Here is a 26,753-nt window from a genome sequence, read left to right on the forward strand (position 1 = left end):
TATTAACCACAAATATTTTTAGCATGGTAAGTCTGCCCCAGTCTTGTTCCCATCATGGCTCTGCTTTGCTTTGCCTTCTGTGTCCTGTAATTGTATTGCAGCATTTTGAGATTTCCAATACATGATGATACATTAAGGGTGGAATTGCATAGATCTTTGGATGTTATCGGCATAAAACCACATGTATATGTAAAGATATTTCTGCAACAATCCACCAATTTATCAAATAGAAAACTGAAATGACAATATCAAAAGCCAGGCAGCTCAACCATTAGCTTTGGTAATTGAAACCATTAGTGTGCAATCTGAAAAAGAATACTTTATTCAGTTACGATGCCTAGACATTTAGAAAGTTTCTGGAATCTGCCTACAACTTTTTCAGATAAAGAAGTGATAAGCGCTAGGTCACCTTATCCTAGATATTGAAGGAACGCGGGAGATAAATCATTGCTAATCTCACCCTTGCCTTGCTGTTTCACACTGTAATTTTTTATTCTGAATGTGTCTCCAGGAGTTGTATATTCATACTTACGTATGTACTTGATGCTTATTCTTGCAAAGAAGATCCTAGCTGAGTTTATTTTCCCCTCAAAATTCTGTATAGTGTACAGGTAGTCCTTGACTTACAACAGTTCACTTAGTGACCATTTGAAGTTACAATGGCACTGAAAAAAGTGACTTAGGACTATTTTTCACACTTACGATCGTTGCAGCATCCCCAGGGTCACGTGATTTACATTTGGATGCTTGACAACTGACTCATATTTATGACGGTTGCAGTATCCAGGGGTCCTGTGATCTCTTTTTGCAACCTTCTGACAAGCAGAGTCAATGGGGAAATCAGATTCACTTAACAGCTGTGTTGCTAATTTAACAACTGCAGTGATTCACTTAACAAACGTGGCAAGAAAAGTCATAAAATGGGACAAAACTCACGTAACAAATTTCTCACTTAGCAACGTAAATTTTGGGTTCAGTTGTGATCTCAAGTTGAGGACTACTTGTAGTTTGATTGTAACAATGTTGTGTGCAGTGCCAATGAAATAAATTTAGGCTATGATGTGCATGTAGATAGGAACTGAGGTGATTAGGAAAGCTTTGATTAATGTATGTGTGAGTACAATCTGATTTTTAATTTGTACCCTGGCATATGCCTAAAATGCTGGTTTAATAATTTAAGTAATTAAAAAGTATTCTCAGAACATAGACATTTTAACATTACCTTGGTGAACATTAAAGAAAGAAGAGTCAGCTGTTTGCAATAATGATTTGCCAACTTCTTCTAGGAAGCTATTCATAATTGTTTTGAGATGTTTTGCTCTTAAGCATATGTGCATTTTATTCTTGTGGTTCATTGAGAAATCTATTAACATCCATTTTTACATAAAGAAATGCTTGAATGTAAATGTTCTTAATTAGCATTTCCTGAACCCAGATTTGAACCAGAACACACATTAATAAATGTTGCCATATATTTCACAACTTTAAAACTAAACAAAAATTATTTTAAAGATGGAAACACAGAAATGCATATACTGTATTAGAACAAGATGTAGACAAAAACGTGCTTATTGGTGGGAAAGCACTCACAAAATATACATGTTCCTGGAATCCACATATGAAATGAAGAGGAAAATGTCGACAGCAGTGTGTGCATTAAAAGAAACATGCACAAAAGTATGTATACAGTGTTCTGGAAATTTTAATTAAAAAACTACAGAAATGAGATGAAATGAACATAAGATGGGATTTCGATCATTCTACCTTTCAATTTGCAACTCTAGTAATTAAACATGCTCTAAGATGTTTCTAATTTCCTGAATCTCTGTTTTAGGGTCCACCAGGACGTTCTGGTCTTCCAGGGGCTGATGGCTTACCTGGACCTCCGGGTACCATGTTAATGTTACCAGTAAGTCTTACTTTGCTTTACAAATGTTTCATTTTAAAGGGACGAATAAAAATTTCAATGCAGTATGATTTATTTATTATTTATTTTATTTATTTTTATTTATTTTATTATTTAAATTTATATACCGCCCTATCTCCCAAAGGACTCAGGGCGGTTCACAGGCATATAAAACATCAATATACAAAATTAAAATAATCTTTAAAAAACTTATTCCAATGCCCTATCATTAAAAATAGAAATATAAATATTAAAATCAATTTAAAACCCCTATAACATTAAAATCTAAGCCAGTCCTGCACAGATGAATAAATGTGTCTTGAGCTCGCGACGGAAGGTTCGAAGGTCCGGAAGTTGACGGAGTCCTGGGGGGAGCTCGTTCCAGAGGGCGGGAGCCCCCACAGAGAAGGCCCTTCCCCTGGGCGTCGCCAGACGACACTGCCTAGCTGACGGCACCCTGAGGAGTCCCTCCCTGTGAGAGCGCACGGGTCGGTGAGAGGTATCTGGTCGCAGTAGGCGGTCCCGTAGATAACCCGCCCTATGCCATGGAGCGCTTTAAAGGTGGTCACCAAAACCTTGAAGCGCACCCGAAGGCCACAGGTAGCCAGTGCAGCCTGCGCAGGATGGGTGTTATGCGGGAGCCACGAGGGCTCCATCTATCACCCGCAGCCGCATTCTGGACTAACTGTAGCCTCCGGATGCCCTTCAAGGGAGCCCCATGTAGAGGCGTTGCAGTAATCCAGGCGAGGCGTCACGAGGGCGTGAGTGACCGTGCATAGGGCCTCCCGGTCCAGAAAGGCGCAACTGGCGCACCAGGCGAACCTGGTAGAACGCTCTCCTGGAGACGGCCGTCAAATGATCTTCTAGAGACAGCCGTTCATCCAGGAGGACGCTAAGTTGCGCACCCTCTCCATCGGGGCCAGTGACTCGCCACCGATGGTCAGCCGCGATTTAGCTGACTGTACCGGGATGCCGGCATCCACAGCCACTCTGTCTTGGAGGATTGAGCTTGAGCCTGTTTCTCCCCATCCAGACCCGTCGGCCTCCAGACACCGGGACAGCACTTGATAACCGTTGGGGTGGTCCGGTGTGGAAAAGTACAGCTGGGTGTCATCCGCATACAGCTGGTACTTCACACGAAACCACTGATGATCTCACCCAGCGGCTTCATGTAGATGTTAAACAGAAGGCGAGAGAATCGACCCTGCGGCACCCACAAGTGAGGCGCCTCGGGGCCGACCTCTGCCCCCCTGTCAACACCGACTGCGACCGGTCGGAGAGATAGGAGGAGAACCACCGATAAACGGTGCCTCCCACTCCCAATCCCTCCAACCGGCGCAGCAGGATACCATGGTCGATGGTATCGAAAGCCGCTGAGAGGTCTAATAGGACCAGGGCAGAGGAACAACCCCTATCCCTGGCCCTCCAGAGATCATCCACCAACGCGACCAAAGCCGTCTCCGTGCTGTAACCGGGTCGGAAACCGGACTGGAACAGGTCTAGATAGACAGTTTCATCCAGGTGCAAAGGAAACTGATATGCCACCATACTCTCTACAACCTTCGCCGCGGCGGGTTGGAGACCGACGATAATTACCTAAAACAGCGGGTCAGGAAGCCTTCTTGAGGAGGGCCCCCACCCCCCCCTCTTTCAAGGCGCCCGGAAAGACACCCTCCACCAAAGAAGCGCTCGTAATCGCCTGGAGCCAGCCTCGTGTCACCTCCTGCGTGGCCAGCACCAACCAGGAGGGGCACGGGTCCAGTAAACATGTGGTGGCATTCAGCCTCCCCAACAACCTGTCCATGTCCTCGGGAGCGACAGGGTCAAACTCATCCCATACAATGTCACCAAGACCACCCTCAGCCGTCTCACCCGGATCACCGCAATCTTGGCCCAAACCATCCCGAAGCTGAACGATTTTATCGTATAGATAACCGTTAAACTCCTCAGCACGTCCCTGCAACGGGTCATCCCGCTCCCCCTGATGTAGGAGGGAGCGGGTCACCCGAAACAGGGCGGCTGGGCGGTTATCTGCCGATGCAATGAGGGAGGAGGCGTAGGTACGCCTCGCTTCCCTCATTGCCACTAGGTAAGCCTAGTATAGGACTTCACTAGTGTCCGATCAGCTTCTGAGCGGCTAGACCTCCAGGAACTCTCTAGGCGTCTTCTCCGGCGCTTCATCCCTCTCAGCTCCTCGGAGAACCAAGGGCTGGTTGGGACCCGCGCCGGGTCAGAGGCCGCAAAGGCACGACCGGTCTAAGGCCCCGCGCGGCCCGTTCCCAGGCCGCAACAAGTTCCTCAGCCGAGCCGTGAGCCAGACCCTCAGGAAATGGCCCAAGCTCCGTCCGGAACCCCTCCGGGTCCATCAGGAGCCTGGGGCGGGAACCAGCGTGTCGGCTCCGTCTCCCTGCGGTGGTGAATGGCGGTCAGAAAGTCCAGGCGAAGAGAGTGATCTGACCATGACAAAGGTTCAATGACTATTTCCTTTAAGTCCAGATCTCTCAACCACTGACCAGAGACAAAAATCAGGTCCAGAGTGCCACCCCCAACGTGAGTAGGGCCATCAACTACTTGGGTCAGGTCCAAGGCCGTCATGGAAGCCATGAACTCCCGAGCTACCGTCGATGACGAGCCGGACGATGGCAAGTTAAAGTCCCCCACGACTAAAAGTCTGGGGGTCTCAACTGCCACCCCAGCAAGCACCTCCAGGAGCTCGGGCAGGGCAGCTGTCACGTAGCAAGGAGCCAGGTACGCGACCAGCAAGCCCATCTGACATCTATGACCCCATCTCACAAAGAGGGATTCGCACCCGGCAATCTGAGGTACAGTGGTCTCCCTCGGCTCTAGACTCTAATCACAACTGCCACCCCACCACCCCTACCCTGGCCCCTCGGCTGATGAAATGCTCGGAAACCCGGTGGGCACATCTGAACAAGGGGCACGCCCCCTTCTGGGCCCAACCAGGTCTCCGTAACGCCCATAAGGTCCGCGGCACCCCCCTGAATAAGATCGTGAATTAGGGGGGCCTTATTGGCCACGGACCGTGCATTGCATAACATCAGCCAAGGCCAGGGCCCTGAGGACCCTCACCATCCGGGGAACGGGAGAAGTTTGAGGGCCCGGGGCGCGCGATCGCCTGTAAGCATCGAGCGCCCACCCCCGTAACACGATATGAGCCCCCACTTCCGCCATATCTGCCCCTGCCCCTTACCGTGGAAATAGCACCACCCTCAACCAATGGAACACCGACTCCCCATGACCTCGGACCCACCAACCCCGCCACGAGCATGTGCAGGAACTGGACTCCCCGACGGGTTACCCCAACACCCACCCTTCCTCCCACCCCCAACCCAAGCCCGTCGGTTTCCTCCCCTTAAAATCCCTTTAAAACTCCCTTAAAAATCTATTAAAACAGCCAATTAAAAACCCTAAGCCTCCTATTTTTGCATGCCACCTCTCGGGACTCCAAAGCCCGTCCTCAAGGTGGGCCTCGATAATCTGGAGGGCCAGACCCAGAGAGGGCATCTCGCAGGGCAAGAAGGTCAGCCGCAGTAAATGTTCGCATCACTGAGACGGTCCGGGCAAGGCCCATCCTGGGCTGGTCAAGTTGGCAGCAAAAGTCATAACAGATGATAAAATGACCATGACCAGTCTGTCCTGATGGGAAATAGTTCGAGATAATCCATGTGCGGTAGATGACAAAACCGCTGACTCAGTCAGTTCACCACCCCATACAAACGACCTGGGGTGGGCTAAGGAAGAAGGGGAGAGGAACGATGGTAGAGATGTTATAAAGATGGTAAATAGTGGAGGGGTGTCCGCTGGACCCGGGCCTTCCTCGGCGCTGCCACATATCCGCGCCACTAGGGCAAGGTCACAGCCACCCTGGGCCTATCGGGCCATCCGCCACTTCAAAGCACCGGGCAGGCCGCCGCCACCGCCTCCGCCAGGCCATCGCCACTGGAACGCCCCCATCGCCACCGCGAGCAGGCCACTGGAGCTCCCCAGATGAGAGGGGACACCCGTCGCCAAATCCGCCAGCAGACCCAGGGCTCACCAGTGTGCCAACGCCCGACGGAGAGGGAAGGGCCAGGCCGCCGCCACCGCAGGTTCAAAGAGGCCGATGGAGCCCGGGCGGCCCTCCAGATCTTCATTGGGCGCAGCCTCCGGGCTCCTCCCATCGCCACCGGAGACGCCCAAACTCCAAACCAACTTCCACTGGCCAAGTCTTCCAGGCAGGGGTCCAGGGCGCTGCCAACGCCCGACGGAGAGGGAAGGGCCAGGCCGCCGCCGCCTTAACTATTAATATTTCTCTTACTAGATCATCTAGGTCCTGGCTGTTGGAGAGCTCTTAGAAGTTAGACCATAGCAGTGACCAATCAAAGAGCTAATTCCTCAAACTGAGGAATTTTCAAGCCATAAAACAAAGCTAGCATTGTAAATTTTGTTCATAGTTCTGCTAAAAATCAAAGACAATGGTTTATTCTAGAAATGTTACATTGTCTCTTTTTTACATCATTCATTCAAATAGCATAAAAGTAGGTAGTGATTTGGGAATGATGTTGATGTTCTTGATGTTGCCTTCTGCTCTTCAGGAAGACTATATATCCAGTGACATGATGACAGTGTTGATGGAGCGAAGTGACATTTCACCCCAAACTATACAATGGCCTGAGATTGTGCCTCTGAAATGAGAGAAATGACTAGATTGTGCTGGCATAGTCTTAGGTTGTTGGAATACTCATTGCTAACTCCTGAAATAACAGACAACAGGGCATTCCTAATGAAAATGGAACTGCACTCCTTCCACCATTCTAGACAAGCGTATATATCAGGTTTTGAAAGAACTCTTTGTTTCTGTTGTTCATGTTAGAACAGGAGTGGGCAATTAATTTTCCCAAGGGGCCAAATGAAAAACTGGAGAAGGCCAAACCAACTTAACCTGATTTGCTATCCTACAAACTCCATTACCTCAACTACTCAGGCTGCTGCAGGTGAGGGGCAAGCTCTGCACAGGTGCAGAAAAGTACCCTCACAATTTTCCCCAGCTATGGCATAGCTCACACAGCAGCCATATCATCATGGCCATCTCGTCACGGCCAGCTTACCATGGTCATCTCATTGCGGCCAACTCACTGCAGGATAACTTACTATGGCTATCTTGCCGTGGGGCAACTTACCACATGTGTGGTAATTGTTATCAACACAATCAATGTTATCCGCCGCTGCTTCTTTGACATTATTTCTATTTTTCTCTATGGAAATAATGTCAAAGAAATAGTGGTGGATAATATTTCGCTCATTGAGTTATCCTATGTGGAGTTGTCCATAGCAAGTTGTCCCACAGGGAATTGGCCACAGTGAATTGTCCCACGGTGAGTTGTCTGTGGCAAGATGACTGTGGCAAGTTGGCTGTGGCGAATTCTCCTAGATCCCTCCTGCAGCTTCCAGCTGAGGGAAGGAGTGCATGGTGACTTCACTTTTTCTCTTGTCCCCCATGGCACACTTATTTACTTTTGATTTCTAATTTCTGACATACCTCACACATCCCGTTCAGGGCCCAAAGGGCTGGATAAGCCTAGAGGCCATAAAATGCCCAGGTTTATGTTAAAAGTGGTTTCACCAGGTCTCTTTCCTAAATTTTAATACATACTAATTAAATAAATTTCTGAGTTCATGAGTTATTAGATTTGTGACTTTAATTAAATGCAAAAGCAACTTCCCTTGAGGATGAATTTATGATGATAATGTTAAAATTCCTAGGACTGAACCAAATTCCAGTTGAACTTATAGATAGGCCTATTCTGGGTTGACATGTTCTAAAACTTAACTTTACAGCACCAGCGATGGAGGAGAGGAAACTAATATTTTTTAGGCCTACATCCTTATCAAGAGGGACTTCTTCACGTGAAAGATGACCTGGGGTTGTGGAATCTCTAATTAAAAGCACCGAAGACATAGCAAACTATAGTTCCCAATAATATTTGCATTTAAAACATCCCCTTGATAATTTTTAAGGCATAACTGGGGATTAACCGCAAGGCAAAGAAGTGCTGAGACTGCAGTGCCTCAGTAATTGTCATCAAAAGCATGAGGAATTTTAGAGCTTAGAATGATGCCATTTTAAAATGATCCGCTTCAAATCTTATCAAAACAGCGAGATGAGCAGTATATAAATTTAATAATAAACAAATAACATTTTGTCCAAATTAGTTTATTTAAGGTTAACTGTTCTGAATCGGTCTGACCTAAGCATAGTACATAAAATTATCTGCTATAATGTCCTGCCAACCAATGAATACTTCAGCTTCAACCAAAACAACACAACAGCACACAATAGATACAAACTCATGGTAAACCGATCCAAACCAGACTGCAGAAAATACAACTTCAGTAACAGAGTTGTCAATGCCTAGAATTCACTACCTGACTCTGGTTTCTTCCCCAAATCCCCAAAACTTTAACCTTCGACTGTCTACTGTAGACCTCACCCCATTCCTAAGAGGTCTATAAGGGGCATGCATAAGTGCACCAGCATGCCTATCGTCCCTGTCCTAATGTTTTCTTTTATTTGTATCCTTTTCATGTATTTATAATTATGTTTACACTTGTATCTGTCATAAAATACATGCTTGACAAAATAAATAAAATAAAATAAAATGAATGTGAGATCCCTTTGTCACCAGCAGTAATGCTGGTTTTTTTTTTAATAATGATTAATTTTTAAATTTAAAAAAATTGCCAAAAATATACAACCTAAAAACTACTTAAATAAAACCTTATTATATCAAAGGAAGGCCTTTAAAGATTTTAATGAAAAATATTTCATTAACGAATAGAGATTAATTCTGAATTTTTCATTTTGATTTTCTTCTGTACAGTTCCGCTTCAGTGGGGGTGGTGAGAAGGGCCCAGCAATCTCACCTCAGGAGGCTCAAGCTCAAGCTATTCTTCAGCAAGCCAGGGTAAGTTGGGGTGCAGACCAAAGCAAAGCTGGAAAATCTTGCCCCTCCTATTCACCCCTTTTCAAGGGCTCTATTTCTCATTGATCGAAACAATGCTGTGATCCCCCTTCTGACATGAGTGGAACCAGAACTGAAAATGAGTAGAGCAACAGCAGAAGTGATTAAATGTGGAAACTGCATTGAGGTCTGCTCTATGGCCTTTCTTGCTCCTATTTGTGACCCAGGCCCAAATAGGTAGTAGGAAACTCAGTCAGTGTAAAAACAAACTTTATTCGAACAGCTGAGAATTACTTCATTCTCAGCGTAGTTCAACTAAATTTAAACTAGTTCAACTGCCTGTTGAAGACTACTTCAGCTTCAATCGCAATAATACAAGAGCAAACAATAGATTTAAACTTAATGTTAACCGCTTCAATCTTGATTGCAGAAAATATGACTTTTCTAACAGAATTGTTAATGCTTGGAACACACTACCTGACTCTGTGGTCTCTTCTCAAAATCCCAAAAGCTTTAACCAAAAACTGTCTACTATTGACCTCATCCCATTCCTAAGAGGACTATAAGGGGTGTGCATAAGAGCACAAAAGTGCCTACCGTTCCTGTCCTATTGTTTCCTTTCATTATATCAAATTAATATAGTTATTGCATACTTTTGCTCATATATATGCTTATATGATGTTTTGTTGTTTTATGTTGATGCTTGTGTATACTGTTGTGACAAAATAAAAAAAATAAAATAAAGCAATTTCATCCCAACACAAATTCCTCAGTTCTGCCCTTTCTTTCTTTCTTTTTGGGGTGGTGGTGGTCCATTTCAGGAACAGATATTAGCACTTTTAAAATACTTTCTTCCATGGCCTTATGATCAAACTAGACATCTTTAGCAAGTTCTGCGAAGGTTCAATGAAGAAAAACTCACCATTTTCCCTAACTTCTTGGGAAGAAGGATTAGATAATAGGTGTGTTTATCTTACTCAGTTCTGCATAAGGGACATTGCTTCCTATTTTTGTAAAATCCAAGAGCTACTAAAATTAATTTTTGAGGTTCTTTTCTGTATCATGCCAGAATCATGATGCATCGTGATCTTTCCTCATAAAATGTAGCAAGCCTGAACAAGGTTTACATAATTAAATAGTTAATTTGCAACTGTCCTATTTGTTGGAGGTTATGAGTAGTTAAATATTTATTTTTGTTTACATTACAGATTGCAATGAGAGGCCCCCCTGGTCCAATGGGACTTACTGGAAGACCTGGTCCTGTGGTATGCAAAACAACTGTTATCCAAAGTTGTGATTCATAAATGATTTAGCTTAGTTGCAATGCCATTTAATTGGCTGGGATTTTAATAAGAGTGATTTATTAGTCTATCTAGGAACTGTCCCTAGCATTAAGTTTGGGGACAGGCAACCTTTTAGAAGCAAGAATGCACGTTCTAAAACAAAATTAGGCAGCAATTGACTGCAGAGGACGATATAATCATGCAACAACATTACATGAGTGAATGGAGCTAGGATTTTCAATCATGCATGGGTTGGTTTGTGTTTTGCTTTTAAAGATTATTATTGGCTGTTCTGATGGTTTATATGTCCTTTATATTTGCTCTCTGCTGAAATTTGTTTGGAAATCAGCCTTCTGCTGTTCGGCATTTTGCCAAATGAATTTGGGGAGCATAAGTTAGGGGGATTTTGAAATTGTGTGACGGACCTTTATACAGTCTCTGAGCTGCTCAGCCTTATATTAAGCAGAATTAAATGTCTGCCTGAGGCAACAGATACTAAGAAGTTGCCAAATACTAAAAGACACAAAACTGGACATTTCTGCGTACTCCTAAATAAACCTCCATCCCCAGGTTGCAATAAAGGGTGTGGTCCCATAATCAAGGCTAAAATGAGGTTCAGCTGCAAGAGTAGGGTGTTTCCATATGGTCCTTTACTGGAATCCAGTATACCCTGGCCTGGAAAGAGGCTCTCTACATATATATTTTTTTTCATTTGATAGTTAACATATTTTCCAACACATTTATTTGTCCCCTTGGAATTTGTACCATTTCTGCAATTTTTGAAGGGTTAATGTCCTCCACATCTGTCTTCTTTGTATTGGGAAAAATGATTTAGAACTTTATCTCCTATACAAAATAGGAGGTGTCCGCCCCTTAATTATTTAAGTTTGTTTAAATACATGATTTAATGAGGAGAATACTGGAGATTCTGGTTTCAGCCTGAAGTTTAAAATGACATTCTGTTTAAAACAGAATGTCCCAGTTGTCTAGTTTGGAAAACAAGCAGAGCAAAATTGCAGACCTGTATATTATAGACTCACTGGATAGAGATTTGACATTTGCCAGCATTTTAAATGTTTAAATGAGAAAAGCAGAACACTAGCTCTGCAGTTGTTAAATTACCTGGGCAATTTTCTTCTAATGATGGTTTCCTCTTTTACAAAATGGATACTCTGCTGACAGAGATAATCAAAATGATTCATTTAAATGCTGCAGTTAAGCAGTTACTATCTCTTTCCAAGCTATCCAAGTGTATTTACAACAATATAAAATGATACTTATTACAACCAAGATTACAGACTTTGCATAAACCTAGTAGTCTCCCGAGGAACCTCAGTAATTACACCGAGGTAGAAAAACACTTAGACATAAAGGTCAAGAGGAAGTATGCCATTCAGAATGAAAGGATATATTTACTTCCTAATGTAGTGTGCTGTTTCCCTGATTTGCAAAAGCAGGCTAGCCAGCACAGTCATCTTAGGGGCTCCCGTGACAGCTCATTGGAAGAAAAATGTTCTTTAGACCTGAATTCTTTACATGTTCTGGACTGTCCCAGTTGCCATCATTCCCAAAGGCCATGTTAATTGGTGATTAGATGGCTGATGTCCGACATGGCCAAGAGACATCAGGCTTCAGGGATGTGCTGTTGAAAATACGTTGTAAACACAAACTATTTTTGTCAGCTGTGCAGGTGGAATGATAAGTACAATGAAAACCTGAATCCATTGGGTAGGGGCATTGCTATGTACAGTTGAGGAAACAAGAGTGTTATATTCTTTCTATTTAACAACAAGAACAAAAAGGTTTTGTTATGACATCAAGTAGTGCAGGAGGTGCCTCAAAGCAATGTGAGTAATCTGACAATTCTGTAGTGGGAATTGCATTTGAACATGTGCTGCAGTTTTCTTGATAAAAAAAAAAGTCATTTTTTTTAAAAAAATTGGTTTTGTCCATGAAAACAAGCCCACTTCTCAATATTTTTATAATTCCCTCACTGCAAAAAATAACATATATTTGGAAACTACAATTGAAAACTTGTGAAGGACAGAAAGCTTAGTAAAAGTAGTGACATTGATGGGAAATATTTACCTTGTTGATTGATTAAGTCAAGTAGAGACCTTAGCAGGGATGTCAAACTGGCAGCCTGTGGGCTGGATGAGCCACACCCGGGCCACACCCACCCCAGCTCCACGAATGGGAAAAACATCGTGAAACATCACATGATGGCAACATGATGCCACGAGTTTGACACCCGTTGCCTTACAGTGTAGACCTCAATGAATCTTTCTCACAGTCTCTGGTCCCAAGCTCCATATTTTACTGTAGACAACAACTGATTTTTCTACCGATCAAGACCTCAGAAAGGATATCTTCAATTCTCTTCTTCCTGGAGTGAAGGAGATTTAGAAAATGGAAGCGGGTCAGTTTGTAAAATAATGGGTGGAGAGTTATGATCTGCCATAGAGAAGCTACCTTCTTTTGAAAAATGTCTTGCATCTTCTCATGCAAGAGTCTGTCAGTAGTGAAATGAAAACGATTCTTCCAAAAAAAAAAGTAGCAGTAGTAGTAGTGGGAGGAAAAGATATGTCAACAATTAATTGCCTGCAAGGCCTTCATAGTAAGCATTTGAGATATTCTCCTGTTTACAAGCAAAGTCCCAACAGATAGGTTGTTTTAGAAATCCCCAAATCTAGTTTGTTCGTTTTAAAATCCCCAACCAAAAACTTTTGGGATATGGTGATGTGGGATTGGATTCCTCTAGCTTTTTATTAGCATATGCTCAGCGCAGCTAGTCTGGAAAGCATAGCATTGTTTGTTAATTTACAGGCTGCCATCCACTAGCAGAATATTTTAAAGCCAATAAGCGAACAACTGAAATGTAAGTAGGGAAGGCCTGCCAAAGCACCTGTCACAGATAAAATGTAGAAGAGGAATGGGAGAGGCATAGATAAGAAAGGATGAGATGGAGCGAATGCAAAGGGATCTTTAGACAAAGACCACTTATTATGCTCCCACCTATAAATTCTGCCAGAAGAAAGTACTATCCTTCTCTAGGGTAGGATAGGAAGAATAAAATGAAACATTGTGCTTAACTATTCCCCAGCTGCATAGTTTTGATTCATATCCTTTGGCCCAGATTTCTCCACAATTAGCCCACTCTAGCCTCTGTGGTTTGCAGGATAAAAGGTAATAAAACCGATCTTTCTGCTGCCATTCAGCCATTCCTTGCCAGGTTATCAGAATGATTTTGTAGATTGCTGCTGATCGAGAAGATCACCACAACTGATGTCTGAAGGTGTCTTGCAGCTGAAGAATCACTCTGTCATTTGCCACTAAAAAGGATCCTGTGGAATTATTTCACTGCTGCTGCCATTGTTTATCTCATGTTTTCAATAGAATATATATTTCCTTTTGGAATGAGGTTGTAGCCAGTTTGCAGGCAAGAGATATTACTGTCTTGGAAAAGTTCTGGCTGATGATAATACAGGAGCAAATAGGGAGTAGGACCACCCTTGTGAATTAGCAAGCTACACATTCTGCAGAGCTCAGTAATGCAATAAAAAACACCCAGCCCTGTATCCATCCTGCATCTAATCAGTGCTGCTGATTTCAGTGGAAGTTACTTTGAAATAAGTAGGCTAAAAGCCAGAACTTAAATTCTGAATCAGGGCTTAGTGTGAATCGGGGATTGCATTAAAATGGTTATCTTAACCATTTTCCACTTAGGCTGGAGAAATCCAGCTATTTTTTAATCTAATTTAGAAAATTTAAGCAAAAGTCTTTTTTCTTCTCCCAATCTTTATTCTACTGCTGGTTGTAACATCCTCCCCACTCCTAGCAAAAACACCACTGCCAATGACTTCTTAATCAATGATTCCAATAGTAGTTTCTTTTTTTTTTAAATGCTAGTTTTCTAACTTAGAATGAGTACTGTTTCTGTAGATCCAAGGCATAATACTTAACTTTTCTAAATATTCATGAAGGTGACCTCACTCTTACCATCTACCCTTAAATTTCTCGTTCACCTATCCCTGCCTTTATTTATCTTTAGGCTGAATTGGCTCCCTTTTTATTAAGCTTGGGGGCTTGCATTTCAACCCAAAACTCCTTGCTTGTCATTTTTAATATTTGTGTACTGCCCAGAGTCCCCTGTGATAGATAAATATGCAGGCAGGCAGGCAGGCAGGCAGACAGACAGACAGACAGATCTGCCTTCTCCAAGAGAAAGGAAAATCTCACTAAAATTTTAAAGGGAAGAACAAACAGAATAGAGCTCTTACTAGTGCAGAGAGTTTCCCATTGGATCTGTCCTTGAATATGGAATTTTTTTTTCCTGTGCAGAATTGTATTACATCAGTCCTGTCAGGAAATGCTGCACTTATTTTCACCAATAGGGTTGGATGGATTGTTTTGACATGAATTACAGGAACTTGTAGCAGGCTGTCCACTCTCTTTCTCCTTAATTTCTCTTCTTACTTAAAAAGGGGGCAACGAGGTAGCGTGAAAGAAAGAATGGTGACACTGTTTGGATTTCTCAGGTATTTAGCTTGACATCTAGAGGAGTGAAACTGAAGAATTTCAGGATTCTTCCAAGGAGCCACTATTATCATTCTCTAAATCTTCAGAGCTGTCTTTATAATAGTCCATAATTGTCCTGACACCAGTCTTGAGAACTCAAAAAACAGCTTGTACCATGTTTGTGTTGTTGAAGTGGTAGAGAAAATCTTAAAGCATGCATATAATTGAGAGACAGTGAATGATGGCCTGACAGCACCAGCACTGCAAATTGAAAATGGAGGTTGACCATAACTGCCTATCAGCATGAGATCACAGAGGTGTGAACCCAGATTGGTGACAAAATCCAAGTAGAAATGCCCTCAATTTATTACTGAGACTAGAAGGGAGTTGACCAGCATCTTTAAAGGTATTTATTCATGGACAGTAAATTTTAGGTTTAAGATGATGGCTGGAATGCAGTAAATAAAATTATGAACCAGTTTGATGTGAACATGGCCATCACAATCATAATCAGCAATACAAAACTATTTATTTTTCTGTGTCAAAATGTGAGTCAGAATGAACTAAAACAGTATGTTCTTGGGCATCTTTCCTTTGGTGTAGGGAAGTCCTGGCTCATCTGGTATCAAAGGTGATGGTGGAGATCCAGGACCTCAGGTAAGAGTCCATCAGCAATGAAGAAACAAATGCAAATGGTAGATTTGTAACTGGGTCCCTCAATTTTAGTCCCAGAGAGTTACTGGAGTGGTCCCAGTAACAGAGAAAATTGTTTCATAAGGCAATTTGTCTTTAAATCCAGGTGTAATCTGATACCAATAGCATCACTGCATGCAATCCATCACCTACATTGAAATTTTATGACTTTAAACATCCAACTTAATTGTTTTGGTATTTCTTCATTCTTATTTTTCCCCAAACATTGTACATTAGTTTAGTTAGATAAACATACCCTCAATTTTAATGCCTCCCCACAACGGACCAACAATGCTTATTTTGTTTGGTTTGGTTTACCTGGTATACCTTTGTAATAATAATATTTCCTCTTTATGAGACTTATGTTTGCAGAGAACTGCAAACAACTGATATCTGTTTTCTACCCCTCCCCCCATACAAATGTTCCTTGCTACTGAATACTATCTTAGTTTGTATTTTCTACTAGTTTATTTTTTTCTCTTTTCCCCATAAAAATACAAATAGGATGCAAGTAGTTTTTGTGATATTGTCCCCTGATCCCTGCTTTATGGATCTAATAATATTTTTGCAGATCTTCTGCTTGTTCAGAACATTTTCCCATAATTGCAAACATGGAATACATTTTTGGGATGTAAAAAGGTTAAATAGGTTGCTTATGCCTACTAAAAAACTGCATTGTAAACAACTTTGAGATCTGGTCACATAGGAAGGGTTATAGAAACATATTAAATCAATATTTATAGCAGTGTTGCTCAAATTTAACAAACTTAAAAACTTTAAGATGTGTACACTTCCCATGATGACTAGGGAATTCTGGGAGTTAATGTTCACACATACTAAACTTGCCAAGATTGAGAAACAGCGATTTATAATATGGATCTAAAATAATTTATATTTAAAAAAACAACTTACTGGCATTTGAAAACAATCTTCAAGAATTAATGTCCTTTTTAAAAAAAACAAATGTTATAGAAAATGAAGCTATCCACTCCTTCAAGCTGTACAGCTAAATACATATTATAATGAAGGAAATCTTGTTTAAAATGTTAAATGTCAACAATTCAGCAAAGACTTTGATTTAAAATCTGTGGTTCCATCACAGAAGAGAGAATGAAAGATTTATGCCCCGAGAGACACAGATCTGGATAGTAGGATCTAATCAATCCATATGGGATAGATTTCTTAATCCATTGTTTAATAGAGTCTGTCTGTTTTTCCTTCTTAGCAAACACGTATTTTGTACAGTTTAAAGAACCATATTTTATGGGTGTTCAAGGCTATGGAATAGTCTTTCTTTTTAATCCTTTTCAAGTGGATAAAAATATTGGAAGAATTTTGCAAACTGGTTATTCTTCCAATAGAAGAGAATAGTTATAGCTCAGAGTTGAACTATGGGATCCTTGGTGCTTTCAGAGATGTTGCTTTTACCTACCTAGTTGGATAGTGAAAAACCTGCAAACAACCAACCAAGATCAGTGAGGACCAAGAACTGCACATGATTACTCTTCATTTGGTTTGAAATCAATCTGAAATCATTTTTATTGGTCTCCTAGTTGACATCGATTAAAGACTTAGTTGGAGGTGGATTATAATGAAGGAGAATCTCCTCATGATGTCCTTGTAGCAGAAATAGTCTCTCTCTCTCTCTCTCTCTCTCTCTCTCTCTCTCTGTGTGTGTGTGTGTGTGTTTGTGTGTGTGTACAGCATGTGCACTTACATATGTATATACTTTCAGGGTCCTCGAGGTGTTCAAGGTCCACCTGGTCCATCTGGAAAATCTGGTAAAAGGGTAAGTTTTGATGCTTTGAAATGGTCATTTTGATAAAAAAAGTTCTAGAATTATAGGATGGGATGGTTTTTTTCTTTAATTTTGTGATGTGCAGTATGTGCCTCGCCTAACAAAACAGACATTTCCCACCCACCCCCATAGGGTCGTCCTGGTGCAGATGGAGCAAGAGGAATACCAGGAGAGACAGGTTCTAAGGTTAGTAATTATGTATTTTTATTATCCAGAGGCTGTTGTAATGTCCAGATATCTTGTTAGGAACCAGATGTCTCCTTTTATACCATTACATGACTGAATCTGACTGACTTTGCAGAGCAGAGTAAGGAATTATGTGTGAAATAGAAGTTCTTCGCTCTAGTAACACAGTTGTCGCCCATTTCTGCATACAGTGGTGCATCTTAACAAATAGAGGAAACCAGTTTACCTTCAGGGAAACACCTTGGGTGGCTATTGTATGATGCCATTTGTTCTTTGCAGTATACCAGAAACAAAGCCACTTCATGATGCACTTTCCTTCTGAATGAATGAATGTCTGGAAATGAAAAGAGATGTTTCTTGGTTCCTCCAAGTCTTCAAACCAAAAGGGAGAAGATGTTTAGAGGTTTTTTGCTCCAAAGAAAAGAGGGGAAAAAAATCTTCTTGCTCTTTCATCTGAAGTTGCTTTCCAGAATTTGAAAAATTTAGCCTAAACCAAGAAGATGTTCTTTCTCTTTCCAATTAGGTTTTAGAAATAACATCCTTAGGATGATTATTTGTTGCAATCCCAAGCAACAGTTTAGTTTTAGGGCAAAGGTATCCATCAATAAAACAGATGTATAGTAGAATTCATTTATCAAATTGACCCGTTTATCAAGACTATTATAAAATGCGAGAATGAATTGCTCACACTGTTATTGTTATTGTTATTCCTGTTAGGGTGACAGAGGTTTTGATGGGCTTCCTGGACTACCAGGTGAAAAAGGACACAGGGTAAGAAAAATACGCAGGATTCTTTATCTAAAAATGTGGGTGCATTAAAACTACATCTGGAATTGTCCAAAACAATTGTGATGTTTTCCAGAACCATATGATTTCAATATGTTTACATGTCCTGCATATGTTTATTTAGACATAACTCCCATTATGTTCAGTGAGATTTATGCCCAGTTATGGGATGGAAATCAAACAGATAGTAAATTAATATGTATGGGATGTAGACTTTGAATATGTCTGCAGGTTTTCATTAGCCAGACTTAAATATCTCTTCATTGAAGTCAGTAATATTGCTGTAGATTAAAGTGGTAGCTCAGATCAGACATTTTCAAGCTTTTAAAGAATTTGTTAGTTAGTTAATTGAGTGGGGGGAAAGATCCCAGAATCCTTGATCATGAGGCAAAACTCTAGTGATAGAAAAAAGGTTGCATTCAAGAAACCTTTTTTTCTCTCTGTAATCTCTCATGAAATCCTATCAAGTTCTTGCAGATCCCTCAGCTTTTGTGGAATAAAGCTTGAAAAACCCTGATTTACATTGTTTCTTCTTTTATGGATTGTCAGCAGGGGTGAAATGTTCCTGGTTCGGACCGGATCGCCCGATCCGGTAGCAATGGCGACAGGTGGTTCGGAGAACCGGTAGCAAAAATCCCTGCCCCCCCCCTCCATGCCCAACTGAGCCATGCGATCATCAGAGGTTTTTGGTTTTTTTTTACTTTTAAAAGCATTTTTTCTTTGGCCGAAAAAATGCTTTTAAAAGTAAAAAAAAAGGCCTCTGATGGTTGCGCGGCTCAGCTGGGATCATCAGAGCCATTTAAAAATATTTTTTCTACAACCTCTTCAGCTGAAGAGGTTGTAAAAAATGCTTTTAAAAGGCTCCTCTGATGATCCCAGCTGAGTTTCCTGATCGTCAGAGGCTTTTCTTTTCTTTTAAAGGCAAAAAAAAATGATTTTAAAAGAAAAGAAAAGCTTCTGATGATCAGGCAACTCAGCTGGGATCGTCAGAGGAGCCTTTTAAAAGCATTTTTCTACAACCTCTTTGGCTGAAGAGGTTGTAGAATAAAATGTTTTTAAAAGTAAAAAAAAAAGTTGGCCATGCCCACCCAGTCACATTATCCCCACCACCAAGCCACGCCCACAGAACTGGTAGTAAAATTTTTTACATTTCATCACTGATTGTCAGTATAGACAAGGATGGACCACCTATGACCCTACCCCTGTGTTCAGAAGTAAATGTCCCTCCCCTCTCCTCTCAGTCAGCACATGAAACCACACCCCTTCTGGTCCACGGAAAAATCTGTCTCCCCTGAACCAGTTCCTGGAGCCTAAAAGGTTGGGGGCCGCTGACTTATAGTACTTAACTTCACAATGTGAAAGAAAGTCAGTTCATTTCACTCATATTGTAGAATGTGCACAAACAGTTTAAAAAAACACACACACATAAAAGGATCCCATACAGTGGTGGGATTCAGCCAGTTCGCACCACTTCGGGAGAACCGGTTGTTAACTTTCTGAACAGTTTGAGAACTGGTTGTTGAAAGAAATCATTAGGGCAGAGAACCGTTTGCTAAATTATTTGAATCTCACCACTGATCCCATAATATAATTTTTTCCTGCTCTAACTCTGCTGTGTCCATAAGATTGATCTAAGGAGGCTTCACTGGTACAATATAGGATACAATGGTGGAAAAGACATTACAAAATGCATTTGAGGGAGTGAAGTTTTAGAGGCTACCCCACAACTGCTTTTAAAAAAAAGAATATCCATTTTTTTTGGTTTACATTTATATCCCGCCCTTCTCCGAAGACTCAGGACAGCTTACAGTGTATAAGGCAAATTTTTCATTTGTATGTTTGTATGTGACAAATAAGTGCCCCCCAATAACTATTTTTACCCTGAAAAAATGTATACAATGATAATTTAGGTAATGTTAACCCCTATGTCATCGCCTTTTTATTAACTGTTTATATTTTGTGTACCTCTTTGGACCACACCCTAGCTGTGTGTATCGATATTTAATTTGTAGAGTACATAAGGTTGATAAACATTTTGAATAGGAAGCAGTACAGTCTTTTGAAAATCAAATCAATGAAATAAATGGTCAGTAGAGGGCGCTCTACATTAATCACTATTGTGCTACTTAAATAGTTCCATGGCTGATAAATATTCCCACAGTTCCATCTCCGTCTTTGTCTAAGCCACTTTGGCTGAGCGAGAAATTGTGTGACCTTTAAGTGCCCATTTCCTAAAAATCATGGGTACTTTTCTTTATATCGTTTCTATTTATAGATGACTATTTGTACTGTCACATCCACTTACACTTACGTTATGGTTATTTTTCAACTTGAGCTTTATAAATGTTAATACCAGGACAATAATATCCTCATGAAACACAGACTTAGGTGAATTCTGAATACAGAAGCAATGCGAAGGTATGAATTTACAGGATAAAATATGCACTTATTTTAAACTGATACGCACGTTTTAAAAATGACAGGCCGATATATTGCAAGTCTACTTATTGATCCACTTAGAAAAATAATCTATAGAAAGTAATTGATAACCCTTCCGTTCTGCTGTCCCACACACACTACAGGTTTTTGACATTACCTATAGTGCAGCTTGTTTCTTCAATATGGCAATTTGGAAATAAAAGATAAACATCTTTCAATTACAATGGTATATTTGCTATCCTATTTACATTCTCTCTCTCTCTCTCTCTCTCTCTCTCTCTCTCTCTCTCTCTCTCTCTGTCTATTATCATTTATGAAGCTTTTTACATGGGAGGACTTTTTAATTCAAAAACATGCTTAATTCTTTACTTCCCCTCTTTATTGGTATTATAATTTTCTCTGTTGTTTTGAATGTCCACTAAGTGTTTTTGTACCAGAGACAAATTCCTTATGTGTCTAATCACACTTGGACAATAAAGTAGTCAATTCAATTCAAAAAATGAATGGGATTATCACAGTTTCAGTCAGGTTGACCCATTACAATTTCCTCTTAGTTCCTCCTTTAGAAATACCTCTTTGTGTATTTTTTTAATTATCCCAAAATAATACTAGCTCTTATCTTGAACAATTCAAGATTGCAATTTTTAATACTATGTTACACTCTATATCAGAATCCATCATAGTTAAGCAACCAATAAATTTTAATAATAATAATAATAATAATAATAATAATAATAATAATAATAATAATAATAATAATAGCAAAATTGATGTGAAATTTTGAATAATATGATAGCAAACATATTTTGCTTCTTTCCACTGTCGTCTTTTAATGATATGTATGTCTATAATTGGAAGAAAGTATGACTCACATGCTAAGTTGATAGGGACACATTTTAGCTAAGTTCCTGTATATCATTCCCTCTCAAAGGATTCTTGGGGTATTTCAGACCCAATAATGCGATTATGAAATTTGAATTCAATTGAAATTTTGAGCTGTGTATATAACAAGAAGAATTGATGGACTAAGACAGTCTTAGAATGGATTCCACTCAATAAAAATCACCCACAAAAGAGACCTAAACCAAAATGGAATGATGATATCAGCAAGAATTGCAGGCCCATCGGACAAAAGAAAATTCAAGACTGGATTGGTTGGAAGCATGCGGTAGAGGCCCTCATTCTGCAGTGGATAAACAATGGCTAGAATGATGATGATGACAAACAAATTCATTACTGTAGTTACTTTATTGACAGATTTTTAGAGCTGTTCATATGTCACACTAAACTAGGGATGTCAAACTCAAGACCTGCAGGCTACATCCGGCAAGGTGCTTAGATCTGGCTTGCAAGGAAACTGGAAAGGACTGTCCTGCAATGCATCTGCCAGCAAAAATGGCCCTGGAAGGGCCGTGTGCAGCCCTCCTGAGCTCCATTTTTGCTGGCAGAGTGCTAGCAAAACAAACTACTAGCAAAAGTGGCATTTGATCACACAAGTGATATCAAGCTGGCCACACCCACCCTGACCATACCCACCCCAGTCCCCCAAGGTCAGACACAACTCTGATGCTGCCCTCAATTAAATCAAGTTTGACACCCCTGCACTAAACTATAATGTTGTTCATTTACTTTTGGCTTTGTTAAACCATATATGGTGGCAAGTTTTTCTGGCCCATTGGATTACAACATCCAGAATTTCTAGCCAGCCTGAAAACACAAATCCTATCTTACCTTGATGTATGTACTCTTGTCGTCTTCTAGCCGAGGAAGCTAAGTAATTGAAGAGTAATATATAGTATATTCCACAGCCTGTGTACATCTTTCACATTTTTATTCTTAGGGAATAACACACACACACACACACACACACAGATACACACACACACACATCTCGGGGAGGGGGGTGGAGAGAGTTTTTTTTCATTCTAAACCTCAAAGGTCCAAAAGCTTTTGATTTGAATTCAGACACCATTTTTTGCTACCTAGGGAACGTAACTGTCATCCTCCAGAAGGAACTTCGCTTAATATTTCAGCATTCAATTAGAAATTAATAACTGTGTTTGAATACCAGACAAAAGCATAGTTGAGATATTGAGGATAAATCATAGTGAACTTGGGTTTATGGGTCTTTTCTATTCTTCTCCTTTACGACTGCCTGGATGAGGTTTTCCAAAATATTGCTTCCCCTGTTAATTCAATACTTAACTTTCTGTGGAAGTGATTAACCATAGTTTCAGCAGGTAGATGCAGTGGTGGGATTTAAATAATTTAATAACCGGTTCTCTGCCCTAATGACAGGCTGGGTGGGCGTGTCCAGGGGTTGATACAGGCAGCACTTGGCCTTCTGCACCCCCCTGGAAGCAAAAACAGGCCATGGGGTGGTGCGCTGCAGCCCTGTGCCCCGTTTTGGGCCTAGGAGGCCTCCCTAACATCTCCTGAAAGCAAAAACGGCCCAGGTGGAGCACACCCCATCCCCCCACACCCCGTTTTGGGCGTAGGAGGCATCCCTGCGGCCTTCTGGGAGTGAAAATGGGGCATGTGGGGACTCCTGGAAGGGGCGGGGCGGGGAGGGGCAGGCCAGCCAGCAACTTTACTACCGGTTCGCCTGAACCAGCCGGAACCGGCTGAATCCCACCACTAGCTGGATGATATAGCAAACTGTGGTTAAGAAAACATGGACACAAACATTTTCCAACTGTGTATTATAGGTGTACCAGAGAACAGAGGGGAATGCATGAATTGGAAGTAGGTTAAATTGTGATTTGGTTTGATGCCTTAATCCGTGATTTGCTAAACTGTTTTGGCTCCATAGAAATCCATGTTCTTATTTCTAAACATCCAAATAAGCAGGTTTGGCAAATGCAGCGTTCTTAGAATTGTATGTTGTTTGTAAGAGAATGAATAAATATTGTCCACTATCTAGTGCAGGATTAGATGTATTTCAGCCTTTTCATTTCAATGGGTTTAAACATATTTTACTCTTGTGTTGGATTATGGCCAGTACTTTGAATCCAGCCTTCAATAGAAGCATTTGCAATGTGATATAAAATGTAGAGATCTGTGCCTTTTTAACAGAGCCATGTCTGGACATGCCAGCATAAACACGTGCATCAGCATACATTTTTATCTTTTCCCCAAAATGTGATTTTATCATGTTTTTTCTTCAGGGAGATCGTGGACCACAAGGGCCTCCTGGTGCTCCTGGGGAAGATGGAATGAGGGTATGTCATTCATAGTGTTCCTTCTTTTCTTCTCTCACCTGCAAAATAAAAGTTTAAAGGAAGTGTTTCTTTCACGCTTAACGCCTTTCAATGTTGTCTTTCTTGAAATAAGGGAGAAGACGGTGAGGTTGGACCAAGAGGCCTTCCAGGTGAATCTGTAAGCAAAGCTTTCTCTTTGTTTAGTAATCATGATTGCTTTTGTTGTGAATCTATTTGTCTCTGAAAAAAACATACTATAGTCCATCCAAGGCTTCATTTTGGAATCAAATATAATTAGGGGACAAATTCAGCTGATATGTCTGATTTATTCATAAAGAGTTCTTGGTTCTTTATTGAAGTAAAGTAATGCTATTTCCCTTTCTTATTGATACATCTATCTATATTTTATTTTTGAATAGTCATGGCCATTTTTTCATCCACTTGCTTATTTAATTTTAGTGAATTTAACCACAAGTCTAGCTTAGGGAATTTTATCCCTGCAATGATTTATGATCCCTCTTACATGAATAAATACAGAATTCATGTTGATCTTTTAGAATTTATTGGCTTTCATAGAAGAAAACTACTCCATCACATACATGGCATATTCTAAAGTCTTTGGTTTAATACATGTATGCAACAAAGAATAGAAATTATTTTCCCTCTTGGTTCTAAAGTTCTTATGTATATACTTTTGCATGTAGGTATATGCTGTCCATATTTTTTTTTTAATTTAAAAAATGATTCTGGATAAAAGTGAGTAACTTGTATGGTGCCTTTCTATTGATCCCAGAATCCTCAAAATGGATTAGGAAAGGAAACTTACACCATTCATGTCTTTATGTTGGGAATAGGAAAAAAGTTCAGAGCTTCAAAGTTGAGATGACCTTGATTTGAGAAAAAAGATCAGCAATTAGTGGCTTTTCAAATTGCTCTGAAAATGGCATCTTTGGAATTTGAAGAGACATCCCTTAATTTTCAGTTTAAACTATATACTTTTTTGAAGCTCTGAAAGCACATTACTATATATAATTGTAAATGTATATTTATACCTTTGAGTCAGTCTTGACTCCTGATGACTATCTGGACAAATCCATGCAGTTTCCATAGTTGGTTTGCCCTTTCTAGGCCGAGAGAAAGAGAGGGCCTGGCTCAAAGTCACTGAGGCAGGACAAAAATTCAGTCTCCTGATTTCTAGTCCAGTGTCTTTAACCACTGAATAAAATGGGCTTCCACAGTTATAAATACATGTATCTAAAAGAGGAATATATTACTGTTATTCCAAAATAAATAATTAGAAGATTTATGTTAAAGAAGCCTTATTTGAAACCCATTCATTTATATATTCCTGTTTAAGGACCACTTCAGCTTCAATTGCAACAATACACGAGCACACAATAGATTTAAGCTTTATGTTAACCACTCCAATCTTGATTGCAGAAAATATGACTTTAGTAACAGAGTTGTTAATGCTTGGAATACACTACCTGACTCTGTGGTCTCGTCCCAAAATCCCCAAAGCTTTAACCAAAGACTGTCTACTATTGACCTCACCCCATTCCTAAGAGATCTGTAAGAGGCGTGCATAAGAGCACAAGAGTGCCTACTGTTCCTGTCCTATTGTTTCCTTTCGTTATATCCAATTAATATAATTACATACTCATACTTATATATATGCTTATATATTGTATAGTTACTTCATGCTTATGCTTATATATTCTGTGTGACAAAATACATAAATAAATAAATAAATAAAATAAATAAAATAAAATAAAATAAAATAAATAAATAAATAAATAAATAAATAAATAAATAAATAAATAAATAAATAAATAAATAAAAGCAATGACAATATAGACTGGATTTCTTGGATTAGGGAGGCTAGTTTGATACTTTCCAATATATGCTCTGACTAAGATAGCTGGGCTGAAAAAGGTTTTATTATTAGGGGTCAGTTGTGTGTTCAGAAAACTAACAAAGGTCCTTTTGATTTTGTTAGATATATTTTTGCTAGACTAAAATTAGCAATTAACTTTAGTAATCAACTAAAGAAATTATTTTCTTTAGTTGATTACCTCATTTTTTTTCTCACAAGATGGTCTGTTTTTGACATTGTATGCTGATGTTCATTTTGTTGATATTATTTCTTTTTAAGTTAAAAGGGCAAACAAAATAAAATTCCTGGTGGGAGGTGGGCAACATTCTAGTTCATGTAAGCTAGTGAACAACTAAATAAACATTTTGTAGGTGTAAAAGGCGAAAGATTTATATGATCTGAAGAGAAACAAGATAGTGAGAAGAGGTAGAAATGAGAGGGAAGTTTATGAATGTCAGTACAACAAAGATCTATAAAACTATGGATATAATATGAAAAAATTTGTAAATAAGCTACTGTAAGTAGAAACTTAGTTGAAGTTTTCTTTTATTTCCTTTTTTTGGGTTGTTGTATTGTTGCAATTACTGTTAAAATAGTGTAGTTATAGTTATTAGCATGTATGTTATTTATCATTGATCTTTCTCTGGTTGTGCCTTAATAGCATTGTTATCCTGACATGGCAATGTCTTTTCAATAAAATAAAATAATAAAAAAATATTTAGTAGGTGTGTGGAACACCCAGTTAAACATGTATCAGCTCCCTCACATTTTTATCTTTAAGAATTTTAATGTTCATATTGTTTGGCAAATTAAGATAAGGATTGTGGTTATATTTTTGTCATGTATGCCTTCCCACTCATTTTAAAAGGCCATTTTAAACTCAATTTTGTACAAAAAAGTACAGGTAGTCCTCAACTAACAACAGTTCATTTAGTGAATGTTCAAAGTTACAACAGCATTGAAAAAAGTGATTTATGACCATTTTTCATGCTTACGAAATTCGTAGCATCCCCATGATGATGTGTTCAAAATTCAGATGCTTGGCAACTGGTTCATACTTATGATCATTGCTGTGTCCCAAGGTCATGTGATCAACTTTTGTGACT

At 40.1% G+C, this 26,753-nt stretch overlaps 1 protein-coding gene across 1 annotated transcript in view; it reads left to right on the forward strand.

The window, feature by feature from the left end:
• Window positions 1-26,753, forward strand: part of COL11A1 (collagen type XI alpha 1 chain) — a 295,583-nt gene that overhangs the window by 118,605 nt on the left and 150,225 nt on the right. Inside the window, exons 12-20 of the mRNA XM_058177409.1 lie at window positions 1,835-1,909; window positions 8,788-8,871; window positions 10,077-10,133; window positions 15,273-15,326; window positions 17,098-17,151; window positions 17,293-17,346; window positions 18,064-18,117; window positions 23,739-23,792; window positions 23,905-23,949. Coding sequence (XP_058033392.1) covers window positions 1,835-1,909; window positions 8,788-8,871; window positions 10,077-10,133; window positions 15,273-15,326; window positions 17,098-17,151; window positions 17,293-17,346; window positions 18,064-18,117; window positions 23,739-23,792; window positions 23,905-23,949 — 531 coding nt within the window. The remainder of the gene's footprint in view (window positions 1-1,834; window positions 1,910-8,787; window positions 8,872-10,076; window positions 10,134-15,272; window positions 15,327-17,097; window positions 17,152-17,292; window positions 17,347-18,063; window positions 18,118-23,738; window positions 23,793-23,904; window positions 23,950-26,753) is intronic.

Source organism: Ahaetulla prasina, chromosome 3, assembly GCF_028640845.1.
Source record: "Ahaetulla prasina isolate Xishuangbanna chromosome 3, ASM2864084v1, whole genome shotgun sequence".
Taxonomy (NCBI): domain Eukaryota; kingdom Metazoa; phylum Chordata; class Lepidosauria; order Squamata; family Colubridae; genus Ahaetulla; species Ahaetulla prasina.